General features: G+C 39.3%; 1 protein-coding gene across 1 annotated transcript in view; it reads right to left on the bottom strand.

The window, feature by feature from the left end:
• Window positions 1-1,240: 1,240 nt before the first annotated feature.
• The window catches only part of LOC149266376 (protein RIK-like), a 55,999-nt gene continuing 44,120 nt past the window's right edge, over window positions 1,241-13,119 (bottom strand). The window contains 4 exon segments of the mRNA XM_089430474.1: window positions 1,241-1,665; window positions 1,781-2,177; window positions 3,463-4,078; window positions 4,196-4,462. Coding sequence (XP_089286600.1) covers window positions 1,541-1,665; window positions 1,781-2,177; window positions 3,463-4,078; window positions 4,196-4,462 — 1,405 coding nt within the window. The 3' untranslated portion in view covers window positions 1,241-1,540.

Raw genomic sequence — 13,119 nt, 5'->3', positions numbered from 1 at the left:
ATTTTATCAGCACACATTAAATAATTTTTTTGTTATTAATATTAAATTATTTTTTTTGTTATTATTGTATTTTTAAATATACGTAAATTTTAATTCATATTAATATTTTCTTTTGACTTTTTTTATATAAATATATATGAAGTTTATATCACATATTTTTGAAAAATATAAAGTTTAAAAACGTATTACATATATATATGATATATCAATATATATATATATATATGATATATGATTCTACTTACTTTAGATGAAATTATATTAGGTCATATAAATGAAATATATATATATATATGATATATGATTCTACTTACTTTAGATGAAATTATATTAGGTCATATAAATGAATAATTAAATAGGTATAGTATATTTGTTTTCTTTTTTATTATAGCCCACATTGTTCACACTTACACATCCCCTTCACTCGAAAAGATAGAATTCTCAAATTCTCCTTCACTCAAAAGTAAATGGTAAAATGAGTCTCGACATTTTATTCGTGATTAGCTTTGTGATGCCTTCTTAAGGCAGGCTTAATAAAATCAACGTTACCCCAAAATTAGAAAATACAGTTGCTTATCCCTTTTCCAAATTATACTACACTTGAGTAAAATTTAAATTTTAATGCGTCTTATTCGACTGGCTTAAGATGTTTTTAAGACATTTTGTATGCTTTGTTAAAAAAGCGCTTCAGTTAATACAGCCATCTGAGCATTGTTTTGATAGTGAAGTAAAATAAATAAATATTTTAAACATTCTTGCATCTTAAACGACTAGCTTACATATTTTTAATACATTTATTTGCAGACGTTTTAATTTACAATGCTAAAACTGTCCTGTTTCGATTTAATGAAGGGAATCGGCCAAAGGAATTTGGCCCTGCTGCCAACAACGAAACAAATGTTTGAAAAGGAGTCAATATTTCCTGCAAATAATTATGTTTGGCTGCTTCTTCTAGGGTAAATAAAATAGTATTTACGTTGTGTTTGCTTCCATGCAAATTACAGGGAAAAGTTCAACATTATATGAATAGAATACCAAGAAAGGAAGCCTGTGTATCTTTTAGTTGGCATATCACTTCTAAGCCGGGAGAAATTAGACAACGACGAAATGAAGTTGTGAAGAATCTAGGATAAGTCAAATAAACCACAAAAAAACTCGACCTCCTCGACAGTTATTAGATTCTGCCAGAGTACTACATTACTTATGGCAACAATCACAAATTCAGGGAATTGTTTTGATAAAAGACGGTAAAAACGCTGAGTCAACTTCCGGTTCTGAGTGTACATAATATACAGCACCGTGTCCTGCCATTCTTCCAGGAATAATGGTGCATCTAACCACAAAACACGTCGTGGAAAGGAGCAGTTAAAATCAATCTGTAAAATGTCCAACGCACCAAAACTGCTTTATGCTACAATCCTGTCAGTCACTCACTGAAGGAGAAATCAATCTTCGAATTGAAAATGGAAAATATATAAAATAATAGATATTTCAACTTGATTTACAATCACATATTCTAATGGAATTAGGACAGACAAGATCAGGGGGCCCAAAATGGTTTCCCACTTGCATATTGTGTTCCATTTACATTCGGTGTTCCAGGAGCACTTGAATCGTCGTCATCTTCTTCCCCGTACTCCACAAGCTTAATAGTAGTCTCTGACACTACAAAAAGATAGAGGAGCAAAAATATAAATCCCAGCTCACAAATAAACATCATGCAAAATCAAACACAAATAATCCTTTCGTCTTCACATGGAAAATCACAGGTAAGACTTACCATGGTGGGATGAACCCTCCGTTTTTGTCTCGGACATTGTTTTCAAAGACACTATTTGTGGCGGGGACATACTCCTCAAGGATGGCGGGGACGTACCTCTCGAGGATGGCGGAGGCATACTCATCGAGGGTGGGGGCATACTTTTTGAAGATGGCTGGAGCATACTCTGTGCAGATGGTGGAGGCATACTCTTTGAAGATGGTTGGGGCATACTCTCTGCAGATGGTCGGTGCATACTATGTGCAGATGGCGGGTGCATACTCTGTGCAGGTGGTGGAGGCATACTTTTTGGTAGTCCCACCGGCACATTCTTTGGAGGCGGCATGGAATGAAGTTTCTTTGTGCTCGGTTCTGCTAATTCACCAAACTTTGAAAATTCTGTTCCCTGTAGTGAGTTCTGAAAGAATAATAAATACATTGATTAGTACCACTAGACTATATCTAGTTGAATAAAGTTCAGCTATTGTTAACATTTATGCTTGAGGTTGACCGGAAATAGGTGCCAACATAAATAAGCAAGATCTGTAGAAAAGACAAATCAATATAAAATGCATTTGCAACCATGCATTGAGCATTCAGACTAATCAAGAAGTCGAAAAGGGGGAATACATGTAATAATAGCATCATGATAGATATTTGTAGAAGCTGAATACTTAAAATGCAAAACCACAAGCTTGAGATAAAACCACAAATATAGCATGTTTGCATCAAAGTTCAAACACAAGGAAGACGACAAAATACAGAAATTGACCAATTAGATAAGCACAAGATGAACACATCTAAATCGCAAACAAATCATATTGTCAGCAATGACCGTCCAAATAGCATACACCCCGTGAGTATTTTTGCAGAACAACGCTAAAACAAGGTCTTCCATGACAAGATGAGAGGCAAAGACAAAAAGATAAATCAAGAAAACAAGATCTTACATGATGAAACATTAAAGGCAAAGACAAAAACAGTCATTAAAAAATATGGCAGACTCACAATATAGAACAGGCTTGCCCATGATGAAGATTGAAGCAAAATGAAAAACAATCATAAAAGGATGACACGCATTCTCATTCAGGCAGTTCCATCCTTCCTAGTCAACAAACTAAGCAAAATTTCAAAATCGATATAGAAAGGACATAATCAAAATTCAAGTCGCCGCTTCAATGCTTCATCTGTGGCTTCCTTTGACATGCAACAGCAACTCCATATATTCCAACCCTGTGAAACATGCAAATGAAGGTCCATATAGATGGGTCCGCAAAAGTCACAGCTCGATAGCAGGTCAGAGAAAATACCTGGTACAAAGAATACTAATCAGCATAAACAAAAAAATTAAAAAGAACAATTTTAGAGTTGCAGAATTCAGATCTCTCAATACAATATTGAGAATCACTTTAGAAGATACTAGATCCTCCAAAATGCTGGTCTACATAGAAAACTTGAGAATTTGTCAGAGCCCAGCTTGAGAATCCATCTTGTATGCTAAAGTGAGGGTTGATGATATTCACCCTCTTTACTTACCGTCTTTTGACTACCAAGAAATATTCTAAATGAACCTACACATAAAAGCCATACCGACCTTGATAAAAGTTAGTCAATCTATTTCCTATTGGGAGGTTCAATGACCTCCCAGAATCAACACTGGGATCATTTCTTCTCCCAGGCTTAAACTGGGAATTCATACATACCTGATTGTCTCTTGATCGTTCCCTTGCCACAACCGGTAACTCCTGAAATTTGCGACGCTGTGCAGGCTGCTTCTCACTTTCTCCATTGCTGTAACTGGACTGAGCCTTGGTTGGTGGATCACTCGTTGAATGTGTGAAGCCAGGTCTAACAGAAACTGGAGGAGGTGGTCTTTGGAGCGCAAGGGCCACCTGCTGCAGTGGCGTAGCTTGGGGGTATATCCCACCATATCCACTGTAGTTTGTTCCAGCCATGTAAGGAGATTGTATTTGTTGACTCTGTTGAACTTGGGGAATACTGATTGGAGTTGGCTGTCCATAACTAGGTAAACAGGGTAAAGCAGAAATACAATTTTGGGCATTGCTAGTAACAGCTCCTTGCATACCATTTGTCCCTGTACATACAAGATTTGGTTGAGCAGAAATACAGGAGGCTGCTATGGCTGCTGAGCTAACAGCAGCATTTGATGAGGATGGTGTTACTGCTGTCAAGTCAGCTCTTGAAGTTGACTCCGTAGATATTCCATTGGTTTTCTCTGTATCTGCCTTTGCAACCTCACTTTCAGACAACAACTGCTGAGGGGGTGGAACTGCATTATAAACTTTGGTTGTCAACGACCTGCAAAAATAACAATCATTTCTAGAAAAATCAATTTCATAAAATCCACTCAAAACTTGCAGTTTTCTTCCAAGGAAGAATCAGAAAACAACCATAACATGATAGATGAAGCCTTACATGTTAATGTAGGGATCTGTCGATATCAAATCTGCCAAGTTGACTGACCCTGGTTGTGGTAGTGATGAGCTTAAGCTGTATGAAGTTGCAGGGGTTTGTGTGTATGACACTACAGCTTGGGGGTAAATACCAGCATAAGGGCCTACACCTAAGGTACTCATAGGATATGAAGAAACCTGATAAGGGGAAATGGAAGACTGCAAAGCAGCAGAAGGCATAGCAGGACAAGGCATAGAACTTGCTGCTGCAACCTGGTATGTTGAAGACCTGAAAGAAAGTGGGAAAAGATTTGGATAATATTTTTCAACTCTAGCAGAAACAAATGAAGCTTTCAGGAAAGGACAATAATAATAATGCTTAAAGAGACAACACTTTCAATTCATGAAGCAATGATAATCTTATATTCAAGAAAACTGTCAGAAAAAAAATATACTATCAACATTGAATCAGGTGTTACAATATTTCAAACCACATACATTCTTTCTTTTTCTAAAGACCATAGAATAGTCAGGAAGGGTGGCCAAAGATAAAAAAGGTTTAGGATTGCACGGAATAAAATGTATACCCTTTCTTTATTTGAGGAATTTGACCATACTAGCCATTACATGAAAAATAAAAACAGGAAATTGAAAGATCCAGCTAAAAAGCCAAATCCAGCCTATTCAATGCTTTAGAAAAAAGTATTGAAAATATCGTACAGAAATGACAACGAAGCATTTCAATGCTCAAGTTGCATAAAATGTGCCTCCGATGAAAATACTAAGTTACAGGATAAATAATTCAATCAAAGCACCAAAAGTTCAGTTTTCACATTAAAACTTATGAACTAACGAAGTTTGGTGTCCAAAAAGGCCTACTTCTTTAAAAAATCGTAAATCTGACCATTATTCGCTGGTATTATGGTTTTAAATAACTTTTTAGAAAGCAACATGGTGTTTTTAAAAACATGGGACATACGGACATCGGTATACACAGTTTTATATATAGGAACTAGAAAATACAAAAACAATATTTATGCAAATCAGCAACAAGAATTAAAATAAAACATGACTATGACATCATTTTTCATATAATGATAGAGAAAATTTAACCCAAGTACATTCAAAAAATGTTCAAAAGCATTTGCTAGCACTAGCAGTTGATCACTGAATCAATAAAAGAGAAACTGCAAGTACTCTTATCAAAACTCAAGAGTAAGACTCAATGCCTCAACAAACTTAAGTCTTTTGCATCACCATAATCATGCAGATCCTCGGCCAACAAGCTCTCCTAGTAATCATCTCTCAAGCATAGGCCCCCCTATCAGAACTGTCACTGGATATAGCTCAACAAGGCCATCTGTTTGTATCCTCATCCACACATTTAGCATCATTTAGGCATTGGTCCCATTTCTTGGAAGGACCCTCCTTGTACCCTGGGTCTTTCCAAACAATGAAACTAATGTACTATGGATTTAGACCTATGGTTTCATTGATCCCGATCAGTTTCCCTTCATAGTATGGATGAAAGAATAAGTGCTTTTAATACCTCTCGCAATATCAGGATTTAGCTACCTACAAGAGTAAGAGTAGTGGTATGGCAAAATGTTTACAAATTTGGAGCTTCCATGCCATGAAAACATCAAATTGAGTAAACTGAGTACAAATATGAGAAACCTCCTCTACAGATAAAAATTCTTCTTAATAGAAATCAACCGCCACTCTATCTTAACGAGGCTTTGTTCTCTAAAGACCATACCATTTGGATTAACAGCATAAGCTTCCATATGAAGCCATGTATTTGATTTATTCCGGAAGCAAAAACATCAGCAACATCCGGGAAAACATCGAAAAATATTGAGGAAATTAAAAACTAGAAAATATATTCATTTTTCAATTTTTTTAAACATCTAAAGCAACAACAACATCAAATAAATGCATTGCCACATAAATCCTCATACTTGGCTCAAGACAAACTAGTCTCCTCCTTTGCTCTCTTTTGTCCTCAGTCTATTTGCAAAATGACCCCAAAATTCCACTTTTAAAGCAGGGTTTATCTATGGACTGGCGGATTTTTGCTACAGTGCGCCATCGCATTGTGCTTTTCTGAAAAGTACACAATGGTATCACCAAGGAAAAATTCACACATTTTTCCAGGCAATAACATTGCCAAAGGGTTTGATGCAGAAAATGTTAAAATATCCTAAAACCAGCGATCTAAACAAACAGATCAAATCTAGTTACTTGCTGGTAATAATAACTTTTGCATCCAGCAGAAAACGAGAAAAGCAATCACACGCAGTACACAAATATTTCTGCCCCTCTAGATCAGTTCATCATTCAAAATTTTCTTCAGAATTTACAAAAGCTCCCTTACAGGGAAAAATGGCTCTGAGAATTAATCAAACAGACAGCAAACCTGAAAATGAGGCAGCCTGCCCTCAAATCCGTACAGTTATCTGGAATCCGTACAGACAATGATACAGTCTGCTCTACTGTCTATAAGGCTGCTTTTTCCCTTACTGCTAACTGGCCACCTTCTCTTTGCTGAATTACTATTGAAATCATTGCCAATAGCTGAAATCAGATCTCCAATTTTTTATTCACTCCCATGACTTGTGAAATAAGTTCAGTGTCTTTGTCTTTTGCTCTCTCTTTGTTTTTATAAATTTGCCATGAACCAAAAACCTAATCTTCAACAATTGAGATCTAACCAAGAGAGCAATGGCTCTCTTTTAATTAAATTACTAAGTGACCCACTCTAGTCACTTTATTAATTAAAAATCACTTTAATAAAAGGGTTCACTTTATTAAATAATTAAGTGAACTTCTGAAAAAGCATAGGATATTTTTAATGACACTTTCCATATCTAGACACGCTCATGGAAAAACCTGTCTGAACTACAACCACTAGCACTTCCTTTTAGAGAGCAAGGTATTCTCCACCACTCCAAGCTTGTTTCGAAAATAGACGAACTTGCCGTTCACTAAGGGCTTGGTGAAAATGTCCACCAATTGCTCCTTTGTAGAGATATATTGGAGCTTGATTGCTCCCCTCGGCACCATGTCTCTAATGACATGGTATTTGATCTCAATGTGCTTTGACCTATCATGAAACACTGGATTCCGAGAATTTGATACAACTCTGGTTACCGCAGTGGATCATTTTCACCTCAAGCTTCTAACCAAATAATCATGTGAGTAGCTTGCAAAGCCAAATTGCCTCACAATTAACTAGACTAGCCACAATGTACTCAACCTTAGCTGAACTCAGTGCTACTGATGTATGCTTCCTGCTGAACTAGGAAATGACTGTCGACCCCAAACTGAAGCAGCACTTGGGTTGTCTTCTAATTTGTATCATTGTCTGCCCATTCTGAATCTACGTACCCCTGCAGCCTCACACCATCTCCACTAACGTACTGCAATCCATATCCTATTGTGCCCTGCAATTATCTGAGCATGTGCTTTGCTGCAGCACAGTAAACCTCCCTCAACTCCACCATGAACTAGCTTAGGGTGTTAACAGCAACACTGATGTCTAGTCGAGTGTTGATCAGATACATCAATGAGCCAATCAACTACCTGTATGGTCTAGATTGTGCCAACTCTTGAATTGAAAAGTCAACCTTGTTCAGGTTGGTCACCATTGGATGACTATCAATCTGTTATAGCCTATCCTCCATTTGAATCTCTTCAAGATCTCTAGAGGATACTTGTCCAAGGAAGATCTTGTGCGATTGCTGCCAAACCTCAAATCCCAAAAAGTAATGTCTCCGCTCAATATCCTTCATCTCAAATTCTAAAGCTAAATCTGACTTGCAACCTACAATCAATCTCTGCACCTTTTATAATGAGATTATCCACAGACCACACCAAAATGAAAGGCTCAAATCCAATCAAAAAAAGTATAGGTTAGGATCTACCTCACTCTTGGTGTCAATCATGGCATATCAGGCCTTGGGTGTCTGTTTGAGTCCATACGAGGCTTTCTTAAGCCTGCATACATGCGTCTCTCTATCATGGACCTCAAAGCCCTGTGGTTGCTCAATGTAGACTTCTTCCTCAACGATGCCATTGAGGAAGGCGGTCTTCACATCCATTTGATGGATGCTCCATCCCATCTTATAAGCTACCAAAAGAATTGCTCAAATATAGGAGTATCTGCCTACAGAAGCAAAAGTCTCCTCATTGTCTACTCCCTCTTTCTGAGAGAACCCGCGAGCCATAAATTTGGCCTTGTATTTCTCCACACTGCCATCTGCTACATGCTTTACCTTGTAAAGCCACATGGAAGACACAATCGACTTCCCCTTTGGTCTCAGCATAGTCTCCCAGAAATCATTCTTCACGATGGCATCTCTCCACACCTTGCATCTCCACTATGGCATCTCTCCACACCTGCTGGTTGGCTGCTTCCTCAAAGATGGAAGGCATTGAGTATATGGTGTTGGTCATCAAAGCCATGTACGTCAAAAAATTTCACGGAGGTCTACTCTTCCTAAAAGTGGTACTTGGAGGCTCAGCGTTCTCCAAACATGTTGGTTGGCTGCTTCCTCAAAGATGGAAGCCATTGAGTCTATGGTGTTGGTCATCAAGGCCATGTACGTCAAAAAAATTCCGGAGGTCTACTCTTCCTAAAAGTGGTACTTGGAGGCTCAACGTGCTTTTGAGCATCCCGCAAGGTATGCTCCACCCACCTAGGCCTCCTGACTAATGTCAAAGGTGTTGACTTCTCCTCTTGCACTGAAGGTTGGCTATCTCTGCTACTAAGCGTCTCGGCTCTTTGTTCCTCCTCCTGAGGCCCCTCTACAACTATTGGTAGGTCTTGAGATTTCCTAGATGCCAAGCTCTCCTCGAACTTGACATCTCGGCTCAATGTTATCTTCCATTGAGCTATCAGGTAGACTCTATAAGCCTTTGAATCCTTGTATCCCACCAAAATTTCCCTCATCTGCAACTTTATCCTCTTTTCCACAAGTATGTCGATGTAGACTGGACAACCAAATATCCTAAGATGTCACATCTCAGGCTTCTTGCTTGTGAATACTTCTTTCGGTGTCTTATCCTCCAACATCAGGATGGGGGGTCCTATTCTGCAATTACATAACTGTGTTGCATGCCTCGACCCACAGAAACATCGACAAACTCTGATCATGGACCATGGCCTTCACGGCACTGATTTTAGATCAATTATTCCTCTACACAACTCAATTTTGTTGTAGATTGTAGGCCATTGTTTTCTCCCTCTTGATCCCTGCCTCTTTGCAGAAATCGGTGAACACATTAGAGATGTATTCACCCTCGTTGTCTATCCTCAACACCTTGGTCTTCCTTCCTGTCGTGTTCTCCACCGAAGCTTTGAAAGCTTTGAAATGATTGAAGACATCACCATTGGTCGTCATTGTTAGTTTTTGTAGCATCAGATGTGTTCTAGCCACGAAATTTGGTGGAGAGGCTAGAATACATGAGATCTCCAAAACCCAGAAATCGTTTCTGGAAATTCTGCCTAGAAATGACTTAATTAGATTATTAACCAGTTTTTAAATATTTCCTAAGTCTAAACTTAGGGAATATGGTTAATTAATCAGTATTAATTAAGTCAATGTGAGAATCATCTAGAAACTCACACGGATTGATCCAGAAATGATCCTAGCCATCAATTATGTTTTAATCTTGGTCGTTGGTGCTCCAACAGAGGATTATAAGAGGAGGTCGATGTGGTGATGGAGAATACACCAATGCAGATACGCAATTCGATTTCCTCAGTGGCAGCAGCTCAGCAGAGAAGATAGAGCTAGAGGGTGAGTAGCAAGTGGAAGAAGAGGGGACCAACATTCTAGGAAGAAGGTTTCCAATCCCCAGAAGAAGCAAAGGAAGGAAGGTTGAAATTTTCATAGGGCCACCTCCACTATGGCATCTCTCCACACCTGCTGGTTCGCTGCTTCCTCAAAGATGGAAGGCATTGAGTATATGGTGTTGGTCATCAAAGCCATGTACGTCAAAAAATTTCACGGAGGTCTACTCTTCCTAAAAGTGGTACTTGGAGGCTCAGCGTTCTCCAAACATGTTGGTTGGCTGCTTCCTCAAAGATGGAAGCCATTGAGTCTATGGTGTTGGTCATCAAGGCCATGTACGTCAAAAAAATTCCGGAGGTATACTCTTCCTAAAAGTGGTACTTGGAGGCTCAACGTGCTTTTGAGCATCCCGCAAGGTATGCTCACCCACCTAGGCCTCCTGACTAATGTCAAAGGTGTTGACTTCTCCTCTTGCACTGAAGGTTGGCTATCTCTGCTACTAAGCGTCTCAGCTCTTTGTTCCTCCTCCTGAGGCCCCTCTACAACTATTGGTAGGTCTTGAGATTTCCTAGATGCCAAGCTCTCCTCGAACTTGACATCTCGGCTCAATGTTATCTTCCATTGAGCTATCAAGTAGACTCTATAAGCCTTTGAATCCTTGTATCCCACCAAAATTTCCCTCATCTGCAACTTTATCCTCTTTTCCACAAGTATGTCGATGTAGACTGGACAACCAAATATCCTAAGATGTCACATCTCACGCTTCTTGCTTGTGAATACTTCTTTCGGTGTCTTATCCTCCAACATCAGGATGGGGGGTCCTATTCTGCAATTACATAACTGTGTTGCATGCCTCGACCCACAGAAACATCGACAAACTCTGATCATGGACCATGGCCTTCATGGCACTGATTTTAGATCAATTCTTCCTCTACACAACTCAATTTTGTTGTAGATTGTAGGCCATTGTTTTCTCCCTCTTGATCCCTGCGTCTTTGCAGAAATCGGTGAACACATTAGAGATGTATTCACCCTCGTTGTCTATCCTCAACACCTTGGTCTTCCTTCCTGTCGTGTTCTCCACCGAAGCTTTGAAAGCTTTGAAATGATTGAAGACATCACCATTGGTCGTCATTGTTAGTTTTTGTAGCATCAAATGTGTTCTAGCCACGAAATTTGGTGGAGAGGCTAGAATACATGACATCTCCAAAACCCAGAAATCGTTTCTGGAAATTCTGCCTAGAAATGACTTAATTAGATTATTAACCAGTTTTTAAATATTTCCTAAGTCTAAACTTACGGAATATAGTTAATTAATCAGTATTAATTAAGTCAATGTGAGAATCATCTAGAAACTCAAACGGATTGATCCAGAAATGATCCTAGCCATCAATTATGTTTTAATCTTGGTCGTTGGTGCTCCAACAGAGGATGATAAGAGGAGGTCGATGTGGTGATGGAGAATACACCAATGCAGATACGCAATTCGATTTCCTCAGTGGCAGCAGCTCAGCAGAGAAGATAGAGCTAGAGGGTGAGTAGCAAGTGGAAGAAGAGGGGACCAACATTCCAGGAAGAAGGTTTCCAATCCCCAAAAGAAGCAAAGGAAGGAAGGTTGAAATTTTCATAGGGCCAGTGTAAGCTTCACAGAGAGGGTGACGCGGGAGGCTCAACGCAGAGGTCAGGGAGGTAATTTCGGAGGCAGAAAACAGCTATGGGGTGAGAGAAAATTCCTCACTAGATTTTGCCAGTATTTTCCCAAGATTAGATCGCCAATTGGGCATCTAAATTATTGTACTCAAAATCGTTGCTAAATAATAATAATAAAACCCTCATCTGCTGCACCAGTTTTCCCGCATTGGGTTTTTCCAGGAACAGTTGATCAGCTGGAGAGCTCAAAAGCAAAAGAAGGAATTTTGCTGCTCAGTGTGGGCAGCAGGCTAAAATTCCCAAGGGGCAGCGCAGTGCTTTTGCCAGGAGGCCGAGTTGCTTGAAAATGTCCTATTATTCTGAGGGGCAGAAAAATTTGATCCTTCCAAAACAAGTGATTCTAGAGGCAGAGGGAGAAGCTCAAATTTTCTCATTGCATAGATCTCTAGCTAGATGTAGAGGGTTTTTACAGCAATTCGCTAGAGCAGAGCCAACGTCGGGGTGGAAAAGAGGAATAGCACACTATAAATTCTTCAGCATAACCATGGACAGAAGTAACATTCAGGAGACTTCAGATTTGTCTTCCAGATTGGAGGACGAATTTGCTTGCTTATCAGGATCAGCTTCACAAGGTGTCTGGTATATAGACAGTGGGGCATCAGCTCACATGACAGGGGTTAGAGAATATTTCTCTAGCTACAAGGAGCAGATGGACTTCCAGATTACTATGGGAAACAGAATGAAATGTACTCCAGTAGGGAGAGGTACCATAGATTTTCAGAGGGAGTCAGGAGCAAGCACCAGCGCTATAGATGTATTGCATGTGCCAGGATTGGGTATCAACATGATTTCAATATCCCAGTTACAGGAAAGGGGTATGATCTTCACTTTGTAGGAAAGAAAGTGTATGTCAAACACCCAAACTGGAAAAAGGTAAGACGGATTGGGGTTCGAAGTAATAAATTGCACTGGTTACAGAATGATTCTCCAATGGCACTAATAGGTAGTGACAATAGCAGTGAGAAGGAGTTGAATGATTTATGGCATATGATAATGGGACATCTACACCATGGAGCACTCGGGATGCTCGGAGAAACAAAAATAGGAGTTCCAGAACTTGGCACGAAACACGATGATGTGTGCAAAGGATGCATACTTGGGAACTATGCTAAGGCAGCATTTCCAAGAAGTGACAGCAAAGTTGATTGCGTGTTAGGACTCATACATTCAGATACTTTTTGTGTGATGTCCACTAGAGCTCTCAGCAGTGTCGAATATTTCATCACATTTATTGATGACCATTCCAGGAAAACTTGGATCTACTTCTTCAAGACCAAGATGAGATCTTCAATCGTTTCAGAGAGTTTAAAGCCCTCATGGAGAATGTGACAGGGAAGAAGATCAAGGTGCTTCGCTCAAATAATGGTGGAGAATATATCGATAAAGAATTCACAGATTTTTATGCAAAGGAGGGCATCAAGAGAGAATGGACAGCTCC

Source organism: Pinus tabuliformis, chromosome 6 (assembly GCF_031772625.1).
Source record: "Pinus tabuliformis cultivar Carrire ecotype Pingquan chromosome 6, CPIR1, whole genome shotgun sequence".
NCBI classification, from domain to species: Eukaryota; Viridiplantae; Streptophyta; class Pinopsida; order Pinales; family Pinaceae; genus Pinus; species Pinus tabuliformis.
This window is presented reverse-complemented; position numbering and strand designations above follow the sequence as displayed.